Genomic DNA, 22341 nt, shown 5'->3' on the forward strand with positions numbered 1-22341 from the left:
TGGCCGGGAAAGGTATCAGAGGTGGGATTAGTCAAATTCCTGTAGTGCCAAAGTCTCTTTAAAACGGCAAAACTTTGATTTTTATTTTTTAGGAGGAGGCACCGTTGTCCCCCACCCATTACCACCTGGCCCGCGGTGTTTTTTTCGTAACGTCGCCCATTCCTTTCTGTGTTCTCCAAATTCTTCCAGCTGGCCACCACATCCACATTCAATGCGAAATGCCAAATTTGGGAACGTTCCTGTGTGCCAAATTCTGTAATGTGGGGTTTTTGAAAGGCCACCCCGAGCGGTCCTGGATGAGCCCACATGGGACATTCGTCAAGCTCATTAATCCCCTCACCCTTTTATTTATTATTTTAATTCAGCTACGCTTGGACTGTATTGGATGCCATGCGGATCGCTACATTATCCGATGATGCACTTCGTGAGGGTCTAGCTGAAACCCCAAGATATGGCGTTAAGTTATGAGATTCTAAAAATCGTGAGTACCTGCACTAAGTTTTCTAGTTGGGAATTGTAAAAGGATTTCAGCCCTTCTTAAAAGCTATAAATTATTTAACGCCGTCGACACCTCCAACAGTAGAATACAGTAGGGAAGCCAACCCACCATCCCGAATTAGTTGCTACCACGTTATGTCTTTTTGACAGCTTACTTCGGTCCGATCGCATATTCACTGTGAGTCCAGGAAACAGCGATGTCCGCATCGCCGCGAGTCTCGTTCCCTGGCTGCCAGGGTAGTACCCTGGGTCTGACCCTGGGTCAAGCATGAGCTGACACGGCTCTGTGCCCGCGGAATGCGCCAGCTGGTGTCCACGAAGCAGACCAGAGGTCGCTGACCAGAAAGCAAGCGAGTTTTTTTATGACCAAGATTGAATAGATGGCCACGCTGTGGCTGCAGGCCAACATGAAACGTCGAAACTTTTGGCTACACACGAGGTAGAGCTTGTCGAGGGCCGGCCAATGCCGGCGGCCATGCATGTACACTGATCGCGTTGTTTCTTGCTGTAACACACACAGCAGCAGATCCTGTCGCTAAAAACGCCGACTTGCTCGACACTTTACAATGGCCGGTCTCTGACTGCACATCCTTTACAGTCGGAAAAGTCGAAGTATTGTAGGCGACATTGAACATTGGGCCAGAAATTGTAACCCATACTATACAGACTGTAAAAAGTCTAATAATTGTCTGTTTGATATAAATAAAAGTGCTATATATAACTTAGTGTCTTGAGAGGGCGGTAGTTAGCCAGAAGCATCCTTTAAGGTCAGCGAAAATGTCCGGCAAGCACGAGTTCTGCCCAGGAGAGAAGCGGATGATTGTGAGCAGCTACGAGTATTTCAAAAGCCAGAAGGAACAAGGCCTCTTCAAAGGCATCATGACGTCTCTGATTGCCTTGGTGGTTACTGAGAAAAAGAATAACCCAGACACTGATTTTGAGGTATATCAATTATAACTGATATTGTAACACTTCCTTTTTAAACTAATATTTGTACAAAGCCCAGTGAAAACGACAGAGGTCGAAAGCGAGATTATCACCTGACGGATACCTTTATAATATTTTTCACCATCCTGCTGGCAGAATTGAATGTTAAATCGACAAGGGCAATCTGCGACCGGGCGATGTGTCATCTTCCTTTTTGACATATGATTTTGATTCTAGACCAATCATATCTGTGTATTTGGCGCGCCTTTCCCCCGAAAATGACAGTGTTCTGAGAGGGCATTTTTAAACGACTGTAGCTCCAAAACGGCTGGGAATTGGCTAAAAATTACCACAAAATCGAAATCTAAACGCATGATTGCACGATATAGGTTTTCCTAAATGTAGACCTCTTATGCCTCTCTAGATTCTGGCCCAATGTTCAATGTCGCCTACAATACCGGAAGTAATGAAAAAGCAACACCGAAAAATAATTTGAGCCAACCAAAGAAAAATGCAAAATCTTTAATGCCCCTTTGAATAAGAGTGTTTCATGTTGGCGACCTCTACGCGGCAGTGGTGAAGGACTCGCAGTCGCTCGAAATCTGAGACCACATTGCATCGGACGCCAAAAGCGACGACTCCATGCTCATTTTGCGCTTCCTGTGCTCTTGATCCCGACAGCTCGACGTCTCTACTTGCGATAGGCTATCTGCCGAAAATTGATCTTTCAAGGCAGCCAACGCCTTCGCTTTTTTCTTCCGTTCTTTCTTCTTCTGCCTTTTCGTGAGCGATTTCTTCGGCTTTTGCTCCGCTTTGGTGAAAATGGGTTCCTCTGTTGACTCCAACCGGCGCTTCTTCGACTTCGTTCCTCTCTTTTTGCAGTCCAGTGATAGCGAACGTTTCCGCTTGACCTGCACGATCGGCTCATCCGCAACGTCATCCACGCCGCAGCGCTTCACATGGTGCTTCATAACTTGTTCAGTCACGAGTTTCTTGCCTTCGCAAACCTCACAAATCGCCAGCGTGCGCACGTTCAGCAAGCAAGTTTTGCGGTGTTTCTTCAGTTCTTTACTCGTCTCGAAAACGTCAAAGCAGAGCGAGCACTTTGGCGATGGCGGGAGATTCACATCCAGCACATTGGTCACTTCGCTCAATCGGAACTTCTTTGTTGTACGCTGCTTCTGAATGCGCATCAATAGCTCGTCGTACAAGTGGATCAGCACCAGTGCATCCGCTGCAGCATAGTGCAGCTGACTAGGCGTGAGCGGTCTCCGTGCCCAATTGGACATTTGCTGAGTCTTAGTGAGCTTGTGATGCAAGTAGAAAAACACTAGCTTCTGCAGACTAAGCGGGTTGTGTGCCCCAGCCAATGAGATTGACAGATCGTTCACTTCCACGACGCCCTTGCAGACGGTAAAGCAGGAGGCTTGCGGGTACGACTCCGCCAGCTCCTGCAAGTCCTGATAGAAGCTCTGTCCCAGCTTGACGACCGTTTTAGACAGGAAGACGTTAGTTAGTGTGGTGTTGTAGACTTTGGCCGACAAGTGCAGCAGGTCGAGGATAAAGACCTCTTCCTTTTGATTGGCATCGCGAACTGCAATCTGTAGCAATGCGCACGGGTTGCGACGCTGGTGTTTGCTCCAGATCGGGCGGGTTTCCTGTCATTGGGGCGTTAGATTAATGGGGTTGTTGGAAAATTCGAGTGAATGGCGCACCGTATCGAAGCCCATGACTTGCGCATTGAGCAAGCGAGTAGAGCAGTAGTACCAGTCCTTCTCGGAGGCCACGAAGTAAATCGGCACGCGCGACTGGTCGATCGCATACTGCGGGGACTGATTGATGAGCCCCGTCATTCGCGCCTTCATCGCAAATGATACGGAATGGTGCTCCGATTCATTGGCTGATAGTGGTGTGTTACGGTATATTGATTTATTAAATTATAAATTTTTATTAAAAAAGGACGTTATAATATCAAATTTTAAAGAGCATGCGTATTTTTCAAATAATTAGTATTTTACCGGTAATTTATAATATAGTCTTCCTGAGCACATTTCGGTGACGAACACAGATCAATCTTGCGCTGTTCGTCCGTGTAGAGGATGATGCAACCGCATGTGGATCCGATCGCATCTCGCAAGTTGCGAGAGTCGCAACCCGCAGGTGAATGATTCAAGTGGCGGTTGCGAGACAAACCTCCGGCCCGGAAGCTCCGGCTAGAGCGATTGTTGACTGAACCAACGACCGACACGCAAAAGCCGCCGATCCAGATTCATCGCAATTGCGTGTTGATGCATAGTATCAGCTTGATGTACAAGTAGCCGATCTGCAGCTTCGCCACGTGAGTGCAGCGAAACTTCATGGTCCGACGTCGGCGCTCCAGAACAGGTAAGTCTAGAACGACGCCTGGCTCAGAACGCTGCAGCTTCACTTCGTCAAGACCAATTTAATTGTAGCACGAGCAACTACGCCGATAGCGGCTCAGCGCTGAGTATTCACATTGCGGCAGTCATAATTCTGGTGGCGTGTGTCGCCATCGATGCGCCGCAACGTTAAAGCACAATTCATCGACGGTCACTTCAACGTTGCTTCCGTCTAAGTACGAACCAATATCATAACTTTTTCCCATACTGAGACCCATATAAACTGACACCCAATCCAAAGCCAATAGACGTGTGTGCTCTGACTCCATTTTTCAATTCCAATAATCGGACACTTTTAGATCTGCACGAAGCGATACACTTGACTCTGTAGAAGCTCAACCATGGCGGCCGAGACGGGCCAACCACTCGTGGTGGAGCTCGCGGTGGAAGGCATGATGTGCATGAAGAACTGCGGCAACACAGTGCAGAGCGCGCTGCGCAACGTGGACGGCGTGGCCGATGCCGTCGTCGACTTCGAGAAGCGCAGCGCACACATCGAGTGCATCCCGGGCGCGAGTGTGACGGCTGACGACCTGGTGGACGCCGTCGAGTGCGTGGGCTTCGGTGCCGCAGTGAAAACGCCGGTCAACACGGCGTCGGAGAGCAATATGCAGGACCCACTGACGCTCCAGCTGCTGGTGGAGGGAATGATGTGCCAGAAGAACTGCGGCACGACCGTCGAGAACGCGCTGCGAGGCGTGGATGGCGTGGCCGACGTCGTCGTTAGCTTCGAACAACGTAGAGCTTCAATAAATCTACTTCGACCCGGTAGCGCGACGTTGGAGCAGCTGGTAGACATGGTGGAGTGTGTGGGCTTCGAGGCCAGCGCGTACGACGCCGCTAAGGCTGCGGTTATCAAACTACAAGCACAAAAGCAGAAGCAGCAGGAGACGGAGAACGTGGCCGTGGACATACCCGACGTGGCCAGCCACCCACGCGCCGTGTTCCATGTGGAAGGCATGAGTTGTGCCGCATGTGTGAAAGCCATCGAGGATTACGTGGGCAAGGCGGAGGGCGTATTGCACTGTCGCGTGGGCCTCATCAGCCAGAAGGCCGAGGTCTCGTTCGACCGTGATCTGGTCAAGAATGAGCAGACGTCACTCCATAAACTCATCCAGGACGCCGGCTACACGGCGACGTTCTCACACGTGGTGGAGCCCGGTGACGACGACTCGCTGGAGCTCAAGTTCACTGTCACGGGCATGAGTTGCGCTGCGTGTGTGGGCAAGATCGAGACGGCGGTGGGCAAGTTGCCTGGAGTGACGAAAGTGCTGGTCAATCTGCCGCTAAACAAGGCGCAGGTGCATCTGAAGCAGTTGGCCAAGACAGGTCCGCGTGACGTACTGGAGTGTATCAATGGCCTGGGCTACTCGGCCGAGGTGGCGCTGCAGACGACGGACCAGAACGCCCTGAGCAAGTCGGAGGTGGCAAAATGGCGTAAACTTTTGACCACGGCCATGATTTTTTCCTTGCCGGCCACACTCATCCACATGGTGCTCATGTACATTCCGCCGGTAGAAATGTTTCTAATGACCCCGGTGTTCAACGCCGTGACGTTGAAGCTGCTGCTGCTCTTTCTACTCTCGACACCAGTGCAATTTGGCGTTGGCCGACGGTTCTACGTGGCTGCGTGGAAAGGTCTACAGCACGGCGCTATGGGTATGGACTTCCTGGTTGTGGCCGGCACCAGCATGTCGTACACTTACAGTTTTGTGTCCTTCATGGGCTCGGCCCTGCACGAGAACTACAACGGCCACCACTTTTTTGAGTCTTCTGCGATGTTGCTGACCTTCGTGACGCTCGGTAAGTACATGGAGTCGATGGCCAAGGGTAAAACAGCGGACGCTCTGTCGGAGTTGGCGAAACTTCAGCCAAAAACGGCTCTACTAGTTGAAAAGGGCAAACGTGATCGCGAGATTCCGATCGAGTTGGTCCAACGTGGCGACCTGCTACGCATTCTACCTGGTGCTAACATCCCAACAGACGGCGTGGTGAAGTCTGGCTCCAGCTCGACAGATGAGTCGATGCTGACGGGTGAGAGTATGCCGGTGGCCAAGAAAGAGGGTGACTATGTGTTTGGATCGACGGTTAACCAACAGGGCGCATTGGTCATTGTGTCCAGCTGTTTGGGTGGCGAGAGCTCAGCTTTGTCACAGATCTGTGCATTGATCGAAAATGCTCAGCTCCACAAGGCTCCGATCCAGGCATATGCAGACTGGTTGGCGTCGATTTTCGCTCCCTGTGTTCTCGGCTTGTCCGTGCTGACATTTATAACGTGGATGATACTTTTGTCAATGGATGTCGTACCTGCACAATGGAAAATCGACCTCGGAGTGTCCTCAGGTACGGGCCATGCTGATGATTTCTTCGTGTCGATCCTATTTGCCATTTCAGTGGTAGTTATCGCGTGTCCGTGTGCTTTGGGACTTGCTACACCCACCGCTGTCATGGTTGGGTGTGGTGTTGGCGCCAAGAAAGGGGTGCTTATCAAGGGCGGTCGAGCGCTCGAGACAGCGCGGTATATTGATACCATCGTGTTCGACAAGACGGGAACACTTACTGTCGGACACCCATCTGTACGTGACGTCGTGGTAGCCGATCGAGCGTACACACCTCGTGAGCTTTTGTATTACGGCGCGTCGTTGGAGTGTGTGAGTGAACACGTTCTTGGCAAGGCTATTGTGGTGACAGCCACTGAGTATGAGAAGCTAGAACTCCATGACCCTACAGAGGTGCACGTTGTTCCTGGCCGAGGAATCGAAGGTGTAGTGGCCGCTAGCGAGGTCACCTCTCGAAGCAGACCTGTAAACGTAATGGCTGGCAACTCGGAGTATTGCGAGGAAAAAGGTATCGCCATTGGCGACAAGATGCGTGCTCACATGCATGAAATGGAGCTGGAAGGCAAGACTGTGGTCGTTGTCTGTGTGGAGAACAAGCTGGTGGGTGTGATCGCCTTGGCTGATGCTCCTCGTCCGGAAGCTGCAGCTGTCGTGAAGCACTTGAAGTCCATGGGACTGGATGTGTGGCTGATCACTGGCGACAACCTCCGTACAGCCAGCGCCATCGCTCGTCAGATGGGCATCAACCACGTCAAGGCGGTGGCTCTACCAGGCGAGAAGGCTGCTCAGATCAAGGCGCTGCAGTCGCAGGTGAACCCTCTGACTTTGAAGCCGCGTATTGTGTGTATGGTTGGCGATGGTATCAACGACGCGCCAGCTCTGGCCCAGTCGGACATCGGCATGGCCATCGGTGCTGGCACACAGATCGCCAAGGCGGAGGCTGACATGGTGTTGGTGAAGAGCACGCTGACGGATGTGGTGGTGGCTCTGGATCTGGCTCGCGTGGTCTTCTCTCGTATCAAGCTGAACTTCTTCTTCTCGATCATCTACAACGCCGTGGGGATTCCTCTAGCTGCTGGCATGTTCTTCCCGCTGATCCACCGGATGATGCCGCCTGCGTGTGCTGGTCTAGCAATGGCCTTCTCGTCGGTATCAGTAGTGATATCGTCTCTCTTACTCAAGAGTTACCAGCCACCCGTACTGAGCGACAAGGATCCGAAGCACCATTTCAAGGAGGACGCAAAGGTGATTGAGCTCAAGAACATGGTACGACAGAAGCTTGGTCCTTCGCACAAGACGTACGAACCGCTCTCCAACTCTGACGAGGTAAGAAACATTGTTATATGACTGAGAAAACGTGTCCACTGACCTGATTATATTCTGTCTTGCAGTGGGACGAGTGAAGTCCTATTTCATGAGTGGTTTTCGTTGATTTAAGAAGAAAGTAAAATTTACTGAGTGTTGGAATGAGGTAGCGTTCTGGATAAATTATCATTCAAGTCCAATGAGCTCCTTCGCATTTTTTAGTCGACTTCTCTAGCCGAAAACAATTGAGCTTCGTCTCGTCTCGTCCACTTCGCTGTCGTCTCTAGTACTGTAGAACCCTGAGTAGCTGTCGCAGTGCTCTTTGTATGTCGCCTGTTCTTCGCTTTCTTTTGCTTCTGCCGATGAGAAGATTTTTTAGGAGTACGAGATTCGCTGTGGTGACTAAGTGCTGAGCTGAGTTTGCTCTCTTCGTCGCAGAATTCGGCGAGCAATTTGAGTCGAGATGTGGCCCAGTGAGATCGATCCTTTCGCTCGCTCTCCAATTTCTCTTGCAGCTCGACGACTTGTTCTTCGACAAGTTTCTTCTCGTCTGTAGCGTCCTGTGCCGCATTAGTAAAGAGTCAACAATGAGACTTGGATTTGCGGTTCTCGCTTACCCTTAATGCGATCTGTAGCTCGGAAATGGTACTTTTCAAGTATCTCTCTTTACGCTGAAGCTTTTTGTTAACCTAATTGTAGGATGCCAGCAAGGTTCACGTAATTGAAAGATGAATAAGCAACAAATTGTGAAAGTACCTCGTCCAAGTGGAGGCGGTTGTCGTCCCGAGTGGCATATGCGCGCTGTACGACTCCGATCTCCTTATCCTTATTCTGCAGTGCTTCTTCTGCAATCTTCAAACGATCTTTGTGTTCGACAAGCTGGTTTTCTAGCAGTAACACTCTCTTCTCCAACTCGATTGTCTCCATACTTTTAGACTGTTTCAAAGACGCTAATTGCAGCTCTAATCGCTCGTTTTTACCATTCAACTCGCTGGAGCATTGTAGCTGTTCTTCGTAGCTAGCGTGGGTTTGCTGATGCTGTACTTCAGCCTCGGACAGCATTCGATCGCACTCCTCAATTATCGTTGTCTGTCTCACAGTGGTGGCTAGTAACTTCTGCACTTGTTTGTTTAAATCGTGCAGTTCCGCTTCGAGTTTGCTCGTCTGCTTGCAGCTTGCCTCTAGTTGTTGCTGAAGAGAGTCAATAGTTTCAGAGTTTGCTCGAGCTGTAGCCTTCATCTTCTGCTTCCAGTGGTGCTCTGTTCGTTTATTCTCGTCTGTCTGGGCGTCGTGGGATTGTTTAAGCTGCTCGATGAGCTGCATCAGCTTCTTCTTCTTGTCTCTCAAAACTTTGACTTCATCCTCATAATCTTGTCGAATAGTTTTGATCTTCTCACAAAGTTCATCCCGTTCTTGCTCAACGTAGTTTAATCTCTTTGTGGTAGTTCTCAAGTCCAGTTTCTTTTCGTGGCATGATTCCTCCAATTCACGAGCTCGTTGCTCCAACAACTTCACGCTTTGTAGATACGTGACATTCTCTTGGTCAGCTCCACGCAAAGTGAAAACTTCTCGTCGCAACGTCTCGTTCTCTGCTTTCTGCTCAGCTAATTGGCGTTCCAGCTCTTCATTTCGTTGACTTATTCGCTCCACATGTGTGCGTTGAGCTCGTAAACGTTGCACAGACTGCTGAATTTCGTTAAACTCTGTAGAGCTCGACCTAAAGCTTGATCCAAGTAGATTTTTACTCGTACCTTCCGTCACAGCCAACGCAGTCAAAAGCTGTTTTCTTGTGTCCATGGCTGCTTCATTGAGTTCACTCACCATTCCACTCACTGAGTCATCATCACCACTGTACTTTCGTGGCTGTCAGCGTCTTTTGCACTGACTTCTACCGACGCTGCTTTAGATTTCTTGTACGACGAAAACCTAGCGTCGCGTACTGAGCCGATCTTAGTGCTGGATGTTAGTGCTACTGAGGTGTTGCCGTTTACGACGTGTTGAAGGTGCTTTTGCCTGCTGTCCGCGGATTCTGAGGCATGAAGTGGTAGCGTAAGTGACATCCAAGTATTGATGTTCACATACCTTGCCACGCTTGAATTCTTGATGATAAACTGGCGCAGGATTCGTCCTTCTTAGCGCGTCTTGGCGACGATGTGGTTGCTAACTCGTTCTCGGCGGCAGTACGCACTTCGCGCGTGGATAGCATCGTGAATTTTCAATCTGTAGACGTCATCGCGAAACGGAAGTTTCCTTTTAAAAGCGAAGTGTTTTTATAAATTGCTATCTGTGCGATTACTTTCAGCGATGTCAGCCTTACACTTGACGTTCTGTCGACTTTTCATTGAAATCTAGATGTCCCAGGTGAGGTTGAGAGAGCGGTCGATCTCCTCCATCTGCTCCTTGGCCGGGAAGCGCGTGTGGTTAATCTCCATCAAGCGCTGAACAACTCGCACGACTTGGCAACTGTAGCCGAACTCGTTGTCGTACCAGACGTAGAGAATCACCTTGTTGCCGTCCACGATAGTCGCCTTGCCGTCCACGGTACCAGCAGCACGGCTACCGATGAAGTCGGTGGATGCAACTTCCGCCGAGTTGACAAAGTCAATCTGGTTCTGGAGTGGCGAGTCCAACGACACCTTCGACATGAACGTGTTGATGGAGTCCTTGGTGATCCCTTCGGCCTTGGTCGGGTCGAGTGACAAGTTCAGAATGGCCAACGACACATTTGGTGTCGGGACACGGATAGCGTTAGCGGTTAACTTGTCCTTAAGCGTAGGTAGACACTTGACCACAGCGGCAGCAGCGCCCGTCTCCGTGATAACCATGTTCAGCACAGCACTGCGGCCACGACGTTCCTTCATGTGGTAGTTATCGATCAAATTCTGGTCGTTCGTGAACGAGTGCACCGTCTCAATGTGGCCACCCACAATGCCGAACTTCTTGTCCAGTGCATACAGCGACGGCGCGATGGCGTTGGTCGTGCAAGACGCGGCCGAGTAAATGTTGTCAGAGTTCGAGATCGCGTCATCATTGACGCCAGCCACAATGGTGGGCACAGCACCTTTAGCAGGCGCAGTTAGGATGACCTTGGAGACACCAGGAGACTTGAGGTGCAGTCCCAGAGCATCGGCATCACGCCAGCGACCAGTGTTGTCAATGACGATGGCGTTGTTGATGCCGTACTTAGTGTAGTCGCATTTGTCTGGGCCGTCCGAGTAGATGATCTGGATGAGGTTACCGTTGGCGATGATGGCGTTGGCTTCCTCGTTGAATGTGATGCTGCCATGGAACGGGCCGTGCACTGAGTCACGACGCAGCAGACTGGCACGCTTAATGAGGTCCTCCTTGGTGCCCTTGCGTACTACGATAGCACGCAGCATGAGCTTGACGCCAGGGCCGCTCTTCTCGATAAGTAGGCGGGCCAATAAGCGACCGATACGGCCGAAACCGTACAAGATCACGTCGCTGGGCGTTAAGGCCGGCGCGCTTGTGAGCGGAGCCATCTTGGCGTTCAGCAGCTCTCCCAGCGCACGCACCTTGGCGTCACGAGCCTCAGGCGTCACCTGAGCCTGCACGTTCAGCACCTCCTTCTCCATCAAGACAAACGTGCGGCCAAGATCGATGCGCATGTCGCGTGCGTTGGGTGCGTACTGGACGAGAGCGAGTAGCACTACGAGCGTCTCGGTGGGCTGCATGCCCTTGCCCACGTACTTGCAGACAAAGTTGTGCAGCTTGATGATGTCGATGCTGTTCTTATGCACGAGGCCCTTGCCGAAGAGCACGCTCACCACGTTGTTCTCGCGGTACAGACGACCGATGAGCGGCACCATGAGGTCGGCCGCGTTCTCCTGCGTCTTCCACTGATCCAGCTCCTTCTCACGAAGAGCATTGATCTGCTCGCTGGTCAGCCGCGGCTCCGACATGGCTATGGAGGTGATAAGATGGTGGTGAGGTGGGCCGTTGAAGGCACTTGTGCGGTACTGCGCAAAATGCGGAATGACGCTTCGCAGGCGTCGGCCACGCACTTGGTGTGCTGGTATGATGCAACCATTTGCAGATAACGCTGATACTAATTGCTCAAATGATTGCATCATTGTGACGCACGCCGACGACAACTTTGAGTTTTGATTCTCACTTTTTTCGGGACGAAAAGCCAGATCGCCATATGCTTTGTGACCTTATCAGTACAATTACCCTTTGCTGCGTCCTAAATTAATGAGAAATTGAGGACAACTTCAACAAAGTGTCACCAGGGCCTGGTCATTAGCATTTTCATCCGAGTTCTCCACCCAGTGTTGGCAAAGTCCTTGGGATTTGGACGGACGGATTAAGTCCGTCCAGGCCGATTGGCCGAAGCCTGTGGCGGAAGGACTTTACTGATTACATCTTAAATATAGCATTTTACTTAAATAACAACGAATTGGATAAATCAGCTCAGCTTTAGCCGATGGAGACCCGAGCAGCAGCCGACAGAAGGGCAAGCAGCCAAGCCGGAGCAGCAACTCGTACACAGTCACGTCCGACAGAAGGCCAAGCAGCAGCAGCAGCTCGTACTCCGCCACGCCCGACACAAGGTCATGCAGCGGCAGAGCTAGCGCTCATCCACGACCTACCGAGACCGGAGTAGTAGCATCTCGTACACAGTCACGTCCGACAGAAGGCCAAGCAGCAACAGCAGCAGCTCGCGCCCATCCGACGGAGACCAGAGCAACGCTGCGGCTTACGCAGGATATCTACCAGGATCCTTTTCGTTTACCTATCAGGCGCAGCAGCCACAGCATCAGGCATGCGGGCGGCAACAGCGTGGTTTACGCCGACGTCGACATCAGGTACGCAGTCGACGGAATCTAGAGGCCAGCACCGACGTGAAAGTCTGACCGAGAGCAGTAGCAATACCAATTGGAAGAATTCAGACTGTACATTACGTACGCTTGAAGGCCAAGCTGGATATTACTTTGAGTACCTGGTACTATATTAATTTCAAACAAATAGCTCCGTAAGTGTTGATTTCCGACCACGAAATCCCTGGAGTATTAGCGCTTCTTGTGGGAAGTTTCGGTCATTATGGACAATAAATTCGTGCTTGATCGGGGAAGGGATATTTTCCAGCTCATTCTCGTCCTCCGAATCATCTTCACGTTCTTCTCTTAACATTCTCAGCTCAGGACCAGCTTCGTTTTCTGTGTAGCCCGCATCAATTTCTTCATCCTCAAACACCTCGTCGAGAAACTCCCCCCACATCGTCAAAGTAGCTGTTCCATCAGCACCGTCACCCGGATCGTCATCGTCACTGTCATGGTCTGCATTCGATGACCCCTGTTGATGGGGTGAAGGTTCAAACAGGTTAGATCTGCTCGTAACATCCATTATAATTTCTCTCTCAATGGGAGAAATAAGAAGCTTTTTCCTTGGATCCCCGGAATCAATCTTTTTAGACCGATTGCGAACATGCTTGGCCATGATGTGATAATCGAGGACTTAAGTTGGAGCCATACGATTGCGCTTTGCAGTGTGAATTACGCCAAGTTCACTAAAGAGACGCTCGCATGTGGCAGTATTTACTGCAATAGAGAGAACCCTCATGGCGAGTGTTGGAAGCTGGCTCTTGGGACGTTCCGTCGCAACGCACTCCCAGTACTCCCATGGTACATTGGGAAACTCGCTAGGCTTCGTTCGGGTAAAGCGACCTTTCATCCAGGCCAGCATATCACGACGTATCTCGCAAATATCCTCAGTAGCAAACAGTCGCCGGAAATAGTAAACAGCAATCTTGCACAACGTGCCGGTTCCCGATACAGCGGTCTCAGGTAACTCTCTAGCGATCTCGGCGTACACTGGATGTAGTGCAAAGCCAAGCATAAACAGGGGCTGCTCACACTGCGCCCAACGATGCTCAACGCACTCAACTAGTTTGTTACGACGGACAAGATGTTGCTGGAAACCCTCATAAATTTCCCGAAATGATTGCACGACATCTCCCAGGGTATTCTCATCTCGCTGAAGACGAAACGATGCGTAAGATATTGGCGCGATAACGGCTTCTGCTTTTTTTTAGCTCTTCCCAAAATAGAGACTCACCAAAAACACGCAGCTGACTTGGAAAGTCACTATTGGTTTTGTATTGGCGGTACAGCGTTTGCAGAGCTGATTGAACGCGAAGCAAAGATGCCAAGCATCCTTGCATAGAGTTCCACCTTGTTTCGCATAGCGTTCGTAGCCCCAAAGATCTCCCGTAAAACTTTTTCATGATGTTTTGAGCACGTGGTAGCCACTTCAAAGATGACGCGTTCAAAATGTTGACGGCCGTTGCAGCCTTGGATGCAATACCATTAAAATTCGATTTTAGTACTGCTTTCACGAGGTTGTTGACGTCATGCGCAAAACAAAACAAGAAAACAACCTGCGGCCACCGAATGGCCAGAATCCGGCGAGCACGTCCACACTGTCCTGCATTATCCGTCGCCATTGCTCCAACACACCACCCTTCTAGTTGGGCTCGCTCCAGTAATTGCTCAAGTTGTTTGGCAATAGCTATGCCATGATGCTCGTCCCCAGCTGGTAAGAGCGCGTAGGTAAGCAGTATTCCAAAGAGAGAGAGTTGACAGCCCAGTAGGTGTTCCTTGGAGATATTTTGCCAAACATCCGAGAGCAGATTAACCCAACCGTTTGTAGCCTTCACCATTGCCCTCAAAGTTTCCGTGTCCGTCGTGCTGCAACGGCTTGCATGTTCTTTAAGGATGCGACCACTCTACGTTCGTCGAGAAGGAATAACGTCTGAAATTCCAGGACACAGAAGCTCCAGGAACCGCAGAACGGACGCCTGCTCAATATGTCTGTCTGGGAGATGGTTGTCGGCGTGAAGCTCGATGAGATAACACTCAATTTGTCTGATCTCACTCTTTGAAAACCTCCGCTTTTCTTTCTTCGTCTTCTTCACGATTAGGTTGTACGCGTTGACTGCCGGCGAAGGGCGCTTCTCGAGTATCAGTGAGCGGCGAGCATGAGCTGGACGTGCCGTTCGTGAACCAGCATGACGTGAAGGTATGCCAGCGTACTGGGATCTTGTTTGTGAAGCAACTGGTGGAGGAGTAGTTGGTAAAACCTCTGAGGTAGTACCTCCCACCGAGGACACCAGGGTCACTCTTTGTACTACATCTGGCGTTGCCACAACAGTCAGCGACGCCAATGGCTCCACACATAGTTGAGCCGCCTTGTAATATGTGCATTTGGCGAGATGGCTTTGGTAGTTTCGCACTCTACCGATTATCGGCTTTGGCGGGGTAGTGGTCACCTCATTCTGGAACGCAGCCCTGCAAAACTTGCATTCGCGATAGCTATAACCTCCTTTTGCTGTCCCCAATTCAGGAAGCCGTTTAAAATGCTTGCTTTCTTGTCTCTCAGGACGTCCTCCAGCGTCTCCCATACTGAAAAGTGTATGCTCAAGGGTGTAACCTTTTGAACACACAGCTGGTGCTTGGCCCCCCGTTGGTCGTAGCGGCGGACTTGCTACTCCTGCTGCTTAGCCTCTCGTCGGACGTGGCCGATTACGAGTTACTACCGCTCCGGTTTTCGTCGGACACGCACTAGCTGTTGCTGCCGCTTGGTCTCCTGCCAGACGTTGCCGCTTACGAGCTGCTGATACTCCGGTTTCGGTCGGTAGGGGACCGGCACTAGCTGCTGCTGCTCAGGCCTCTGTCGACACACACGAGCTGCTGCTGATCCCGTCTCGGTTGGTCGTGGACGGGCACTAGCTGCTGCTGCTCAGATGTCCGTCGGCCGTAGCTGCAGACTTGCTGTATCTTTTCCTTGGTCTTCTGTTGAGCGTGGCCGTTGACGAGCTGCTGCTTCTCCGGCCTTGGTCGGTCGGGGGCGGGCGCTAGCTGCTGCTGCTGAAGTCTCCGTCGGACGCGCACGAGCTGCTACTTCTTGGCCTCCCGTCGCGGGCTTGCTGGCTTGTGGGCAGAATCTAGTCTGGGCAGCCATGGCCCGGCCATGGCCTAAGGGCCGAATCCCCTTGGCAGAACTAGGTTTAGGCCAGTTTTTGGCAGGCCGGTTAAGTCCCTACTGCCAACACTGCTCCACCACCCAGCAGAGCGATAGAGCAGGTTCGATGATAAGACCTGCGTTCTGCTTCGTACGAGGCAACGGCGCCACATCCACTCGGCGGTTGAAACGCAAAGTGAATGGCCAATGTCCGGAGCTGGAGCATTTGACTATTTACGGATGCTACTTTGGGGGGTTTTGCAATGGAGTTGAAACGATCCAGAGTGGAGATCCCTACTCATAACTCTAAGGAAATAATGCCCGGAAGCTACGCCAGTGATGGCGACTCGGGCGAAGCAGCCTTCGGTGAGACGCAAATGGATTTCGATGATGAGAACACTGGAGCTGGTGGCGACGTAGATTTGAAGTCTTTTTTGATAGACACTGGCGATGATAACAATCGGATGGAGGATAGTGGCCGTCACGAGGAGATTGACGAGACTAATGAACCACAGAGCGTCGATTCCGAGCCGGAGCATTACAGCTGGAAGCGCGCTGACGGACGCGAGCGAGGTCAGAGTCTCGATGAGGAGGACGAAGAAGAACTCGACAACAACAGCGAAGTCAGTGGCAAGAGAGACGTGTCGACAGTTCGGACACTACCCACGGGTATCGACGATCTCCCGCTGTTTGCAGACGAGAAGAACCGCGAGTTGCATGCGCAGATTCGCATCAAGGAGGCACGCTATGAAGCTGCCAAGCGAGAACTCGCAGAGACTTCGTCTCGTGTCGAGATCATGACGGAGCATCTGAAAAACGTACAGCAGGAACTTCTACATACCCAAGCATTGCATGGCGCTAAACTTAAAGAAGTTGAAAGCGAGGAGCACATGAGGCAACTAGCAGAGCGTGAAATAGGCCGAGTGGCTCAAGAAGCCAAAGTCCTCGACGCAGAGGCAGCTGAACTGGAACGCAAGCTTGCAGGTTTACAAGGCTCGTTATTCAAAGGTAACGAAGCCATGGACGCCTTTAAGCTGCAGATGAACTGGAACCAGGACGAAATGGAGCAGTGGGCAGTGGCAGCACGACAGAAAGAAGAGGATGCCATGGCTTTAGAGCGATACCGACGAGCTGACGAGGCTCGCATCAAGGAACTGACGCTGGCATTGGAGAAACTCACTCAGCAGCTGACTCGAGCCAAGCGCGAAGTGGACGATGAAGCGACCGAGACACAAGCCAAGCAAATTGAACTAGACAAGACGGCTGAGGAGTTTCGTTCTCTTCACGCAGAGCGTGCGAAGCTTGTGGCGCAATGGCAATCGACACTTGAGGCGATGCGTGCTCGCGACGAAGAGATCACACAGGCAAGCGAGCAGTTCGCTCTAGCGCAGCGTGGTTTTCTGAGTAAGCAGGAGCTGCTGGGCGAGCAGAAACGTCGACTGAAGCAACAGGAAACAGCGAATAACGAAGCGCAGGCTCAGCTGGCAGGCAAGGAACGTGCGCAGTCCAAGGCACAGCAAGAGTTACTGCAAACAGGAGCTCGCTTACAAGCCTTCCGTGATCAAGTGGAGCTTTTGAAGAGTGAGCTTTCCAGTGCCGTGGCTGCGCTAAACCAGCAGCGCTCGAACAATTCGAACCGCGATGACCGGTTAGAAGCGATGAAGCAGGAGCTTGAGGCTGCCAGAGCGCGGTTTAAAGGCACACGCAAGGCGCTGGAACGCTGTCGTGACTCAACGATGGACGCTGAAGCACTGGCCAAGCAAGCTGAAGCGGATCTGGCTGACATGGAGAGCGAAGTGAAGCATCTGGACAAGGAGATTTCAATCCAGAAGGAGCAAATGTTTCGTAGGAGTCAGCAATTGTTTGCTCTACGACAGCAAGAAGCGAGTCTGGTAGCAGAGCTCTCAGGAGCGAAATCTGCAGCACAAAACCTACGCTCCAAGCTGCGATCACTCGATGCGCAGGCCTTACGACAACAAGAGCTCGTGTACAACGGCGAGTTCCAGATCCAACAAATGGAGCGTAAAGTGGCTCGAGCTAGTGGAGAACGAAGTGCCGATGAGACGAAGGCGTTGCAGGCCCAGATCCAAGTGCTACAGATGGAGTTAGACCGTGTTAAAGCCGAACAAGTCATGCTTACCGCGCAGTGTAAGAAGCTCGAGGACGAGCGACGAGCTCAGGAACGATCTCGTAAAGCCCTGATAGCGCAACAACGAGAGGTGGAGGCTCAGATAGCCGAGCATGAGCTGCGCAACGAGAGCTGTGCACATGCACTCAAGGCGTCACTGAAGAACAAGGAAGAACTGCTGATACAACACGACCTGCAAGCGCTTGAAGTGCGTCGTCTCCGTGACCTGCTTCACTCTCGTGCTGACGAGGTCTTGTCGCTCGAGAATCGCGACTTCCAATTGAAGAAGAGTATGGAGGAACGTAAGCGTGAGATTGCAGCACACCAAGAGCTACAGCGAGCAGCTTCTAAAGCGATTGAAGACGAACGTCACCGTGTGTCTGTGGAGCTGGCAGATAGAGAGAGTCGTGTTCGTAAACTACAGGCCAAATTCGAGACACTCTGCAAGATGGGAGCGTATGCAGACGGCGGTGAGGATACTGGAGAGGCGGGGAAGGAGAGGAGTCAAGCGTACTTTGTTATTCGAGCAGCTCAGCGTCGCGAGGAACTTCAGCGGGAAGGAGACGAACTAGACGACAAGATCCGAGTAGCCGAGAAAGATGTACGCGCCCTGAAGAAGACCTTGGTTCATCTGGAAGAGCGCAACTCGGCGTATCGTAAAAGTTTCCATCGCGCTGATCTTGCTGGTGACGACGCGCAACGTCTTGCTGCTCTGGAGGCACAAGCGAAGATGGCGGAAGATACGTTCTTTAAGAAGAAGAAGGAGTTAGCAAGAGTAGAACTGGATGTGACTAGTGAGACGCAGCGACTTCGTGAAGTGGAGACTCAAAGAGACTTCGCTCGAGCCAACTCCACGCAACTCGAAGGCGCCTTATCACAAGTGGAGCGGGAGGTGCAGACTGAGAGAGCCAAATGGGGTAAAGTGGTCAAGAAACTGGAGCGTCAGATGCGAGAACATCGGCAATTCGCTGTGAGTGCCGGAGGGTTCGATGACGACGGTACTTGGCGTACAAAGGAGCAGGTGATGCTGGAGGCGCTGGAGTTTAAGGAGATCGGCGCGAGCTTGCTGTACACGTTGGGGCAATTAGCCAACGAGTTCCCGGAGATCGGAGACCCACTGCAGATGGCTGTACGTGAGGCAGGCATGCACATTCCAGCCGTGCCGCCTGGACGAACGGCCGCAGCAAGAGCCGACGGTGGCGGCTTGCCTCGCCCCATGTCCGCACGCAGTGACAAAAGGTTCGATTGTAATTATTGCAGTTGCACGTCAATATTTGCGACTAACGCAATTGTTGTGTTACCCAAAATATTTTTAGTGATCGGTCGGTGCGCAGTGTCGGCAGCAATGGCTCGTATCGGAGCAATGGCTCTACAGTGCGCGTAGCAGCCCCTATCAGCAAAGTTCAGCTCGGATTCTGATAGGTAAACAATACGTCTGGACCACCGGAATGTTGCTTTAAAAAGAGGATCTTGTTTGTGCCTGATAGCTACGAGGATTGAATCTCTTGAGTCTAGGCGAGCTTCTTAGCAGCCGCAGCAGCGACGAAGCCGAGCGCTCCAAGGGTGGCGATGTGCAGCCACGTGGAGACCGTGAAGAACGGGCAATTGGTCAGGCTGTGGTAGGGCAGGTGCTCGTGCGGACGCATGGGGCAACCCCCCTTGAGCGTAGCCTCGCGAAGGCGGGCCATCTCGATGGCGGTCTGCGCCCATTCGGTGCCATGGTTGTGTCCCTTGTCCGAGAGACCGGCGCGGTCCTTGGCCTGCTGCTCGTTGAGCACCGTGAGCACGCCGAAGAGCACAGGCACGCCCGTGTCCAGCTGCACACGCATAATGCCCTGCGAGACAGCCTCGCAGATGTACTCAAAGTGCATCGTGTCCCCCTTGATAAGCGTTCCAGCGCAGATGACGGCGTCCAGCTTCTGCGACGCGATAATGCGACTAGCGGCGTACGGAAGCTCATACGCACCCGACACGTCGGCGATCACGATGTCGGTTTCGCCCACACCGGCGCGGAGAAGCTCCGTCTTGGCGGCCGATACCAGTGAGTTTACCACCTCGGCGTTCCACTTGGCGTGCACAATGGCCACGCGCAAGCCCTTACCGTCCGTCTTGCGGCTGCTGAGCGCGTCAAGCGCGTGCTGCTTGATTGCTCCCGGCATGGTTGATATTTCTTGTTGTGAAAAATGGTGAGGTTGAGAAAGTGGTGTGGAGAACATAATTTGGCAGTTTTTTTTTTACCAATCAGCATGCAGCCGTAGGAAAACTAAGCTAGAATACGAAAGCGACTTTGACAAAAAAGACGTCTCAAATTTTGGTGTGAAATCCCATATTGTCTGTAAGCACATCAGAGACGAAACGAATAACAAATCCCTTAACCTCCCCCTCCAGCGTAGACGATGGCGGAAGACGCCGAGAGCTACAGCTCCTTCAGCGACCGACTTAGCGACGAAGCCTCTATTGGAATGTGCACTTGAGTTCGTATGACCACGACCACACACTTAAAAGAGAAAATGGAAAGTAAGATTGAAAAACTCATTAGCGCTGTTTGCCTCGAAGCTCCAACATACTTCTTAAGCGGGCTTGAGCAACTTCTCAAGCTGATACCCACTTTACTTGACTTCATTATGCTTCGACGCACTGCTGCGCTTATCCTCATACGCAGAGTCTCATAGCCCGTTGATCTTCAACTTGACCAACGGCTGTACTCGACCATTACATCAGCACTCATAGTGCTTCGCTAATATTCATTCCAACACGCCACCACGAAGCACATGCTGTTCACTAACTTGTACTTCGTAACAGTGATACCCTTCATCAGGCTTGACAAATACCAATGAGCTCCAGCAGAATGCGCAAGCGATTCTTGTCCAGCGGCTTTGTGAATGCGTCTGCGGAGTTCTCGTCGCCTCTGACCTTATGCAACTCAATGACTCCCTTTTGAACTTGTTCTCGTATGAAATGCCATCAAAGTTCAATATGTCTTGTTCTGCGACTGTAAGTTGGATTGGTCGCCAAGATATGGGCAGCCTGATTGTCAATCCCGAGCTTTAGATCAAGTTTGCATTGCGAAACTACTTCTTGTAGTATGTTACTCGCAGCTGTAGTTTCCATAGCTGCCTCACAAGCCGCAACAATACTCGACCTCCGCTGTTGAGAGTGCCACGATAGACTGACGTCGCGACATCCAGGAGATCGCACCTCCAGCAAGCGAGAACACGAATCCCGCTGTACTCTTTCGCGACTCTGGGTCGTTAGCCCAGTCATTATCACAGTAGCCTTCAGAGACTATAGCATCAGGTACTTTATCCGCACGATTGTACGTAATACCATAGTTTACCGCTCCAGCAAGACACGTTTTAGTGACCAGCCGTGCTTGGTTGACGGTTTGGCCACAAATCGACTTGAATGTCCTACGGCAAAAGCCAAATCCGGTCGGGTACCAGTAGCAGAGGGCATTAGCATCCCCACGGCCTTTCGAGATTCGAAACTGGTGTCGGACTCTTCGTTCTCAGTGAGCGGTGACAACTTCACGTTAGTCTCCATCGGGTTCTTAACTGCATGAGCCTGATCGTATCCGAATGTCTCCAACCCTTCGCGTGCATACTTGCTCTGTCTAATCGCGATGCTCTTTGAACTTTGAGTCACCTCAATGCCCAAATATTGAGTCAATAGACCTTGATTTTTGATGCCATAAGCCATATCCAGGTCCCCGAACAATTTCTCCTTGGCTTCCTCATCGCTCGTAGCCACCATGATGTCATCCACGTAGACTAGGATCAACATGACAGTGTTATCATCAAAGCAGTAATACAGACATGGTTCGGTCATTGATCATTGAAAGCCACGCTCAAGTAGCCATTGGTTCGATTCAAAGTTCCACTCTCGACCAGATTGCCGCAGTCCATACAATGCCTTTACTACCTTGTAGACATGTCCGTCCACTGCACATGGAAAGCCGTCGATTGATCTTAGATATTGTCGTATCCCTAGCAGAGCATTCAGGTATGCGGTATTGATATCCCCACCGTATACCTACAAATGCAATGCCGTCACTCACACCATATGCTTCCCGTAACGTCTCTTGGACGGCGGCGGTCGGGGTCAAATGTATCACAAAAGTCAATCCCTGGTCGCTGGTAGTTGCCGAATGCCACAATTCTCGCCTTGAAGCGAATAGCATACCCTTCGTGATCTGATTTAAGGGCATAGATCCATCCAGTAGTAAGCATCTTGGCGCCTTCGGGAACTTCCGAACTTCGTATCTCCACAATGACACCCTTCGCTCTCAATGCAGTTATCTCATCAACTTCTGCTAGTCCCCATAAGCCTGCAAACTTAGATCGTCTTGCTTCGCGCCTATTTCGAGGAATTTTCACAGTGCTAGCTTTGATATACTGACCACTCGAATCCTATATCCGAGATGTACTCTGGATGGCATTCACGACATAGTCATTCAGGTACGCAGGCCGACGTCGTTCGTAATATTCGCGAAGTTCTGTACGTGTGCGTTTCGCTTCCTGTCAGCATGACGCTCAACGCGCAACTCTTTCGAATAAGTCTCATCACGATCAACGCATTTTCCGATTTGCTGGTGATAGAATGGGCTTATGCCCATAACTTCACGGCTCTCGATTGTATCATCCAGGTCATTGTTCATCTTTTGTATCTCAGTATTCTCCTCATGACCTAGCGATTCAATCGAGCTAGCGACTGTAATATCGTCCCTGTTGGCGGTATCTTC

General features: G+C 51.4%; 6 protein-coding genes across 6 annotated transcripts; 2 read left to right on the top strand and 4 right to left on the bottom strand.

The window, feature by feature from the left end:
* Nucleotides 1–1952: 1952 nt before the first annotated feature.
* On the bottom strand, nt 1953–3290 carry PITG_17128 (uncharacterized protein; the record flags this gene model as incomplete). Its single annotated transcript, XM_002896979.1, has 2 exons — nt 1953–3083; nt 3141–3290. 2 exons carry the CDS (start codon nt 3288–3290, stop codon nt 1989–1991), a joined length of 1245 nt encoding a protein of 414 aa, XP_002897025.1.
* An 896-nt stretch (nt 3291–4186) lies between these two features.
* Nucleotides 4187–7587, top strand: PITG_17129 (copper-transporting ATPase, putative; the record flags this gene model as incomplete). The annotated part of the gene is made up of 2 exons (XM_002896980.1): nt 4187–7510; nt 7576–7587. 2 exons carry the CDS (start codon nt 4187–4189, stop codon nt 7585–7587), a joined length of 3336 nt encoding a protein of 1111 aa, XP_002897026.1.
* A 2250-nt stretch (nt 7588–9837) lies between these two features.
* Nucleotides 9838–11469, bottom strand: PITG_17130 (glyceraldehyde-3-phosphate dehydrogenase, putative; the record flags this gene model as incomplete). The annotated part of the gene is made up of 1 exon (XM_002896981.1): nt 9838–11469. The coding sequence occupies one exon, from the start codon at nt 11410–11412 to the stop codon at nt 9838–9840; it is 1575 nt and encodes a 524-aa protein (XP_002897027.1).
* Nucleotides 11470–12967: 1498 nt separating this feature from the next.
* Nucleotides 12968–13819, bottom strand: PITG_17131 (uncharacterized protein; the record flags this gene model as incomplete). The annotated part of the gene is made up of 5 exons (XM_002896982.1): nt 12968–12991; nt 13052–13067; nt 13119–13533; nt 13586–13760; nt 13817–13819. The coding sequence occupies 5 exons, from the start codon at nt 13817–13819 to the stop codon at nt 12968–12970; spliced, it is 633 nt and encodes a 210-aa protein (XP_002897028.1).
* A 2117-nt stretch (nt 13820–15936) lies between these two features.
* On the top strand, nt 15937–19019 carry PITG_17132 (flagella associated protein; the record flags this gene model as incomplete). The annotated part of the gene is made up of 2 exons (XM_002896983.1): nt 15937–18839; nt 18917–19019. The coding sequence occupies 2 exons, from the start codon at nt 15937–15939 to the stop codon at nt 19017–19019; spliced, it is 3006 nt and encodes a 1001-aa protein (XP_002897029.1).
* Nucleotides 19020–19051: 32 nt separating this feature from the next.
* On the bottom strand, nt 19052–19785 carry PITG_17133 (6,7-dimethyl-8-ribityllumazine synthase; the record flags this gene model as incomplete). Its single annotated transcript, XM_002896984.1, has 1 exon — nt 19052–19785. One exon carries the CDS (start codon nt 19757–19759, stop codon nt 19112–19114), a length of 648 nt encoding a protein of 215 aa, XP_002897030.1.
* Between the last annotated feature and the right edge of the window lie 2556 nt (nt 19786–22341).

Source organism: Phytophthora infestans, genomic scaffold (genome assembly GCF_000142945.1).
Source record: "Phytophthora infestans T30-4 supercont1.50 genomic scaffold, whole genome shotgun sequence".
Lineage (NCBI taxonomy): Eukaryota > Oomycota > Peronosporomycetes > Peronosporales > Peronosporaceae > Phytophthora > Phytophthora infestans.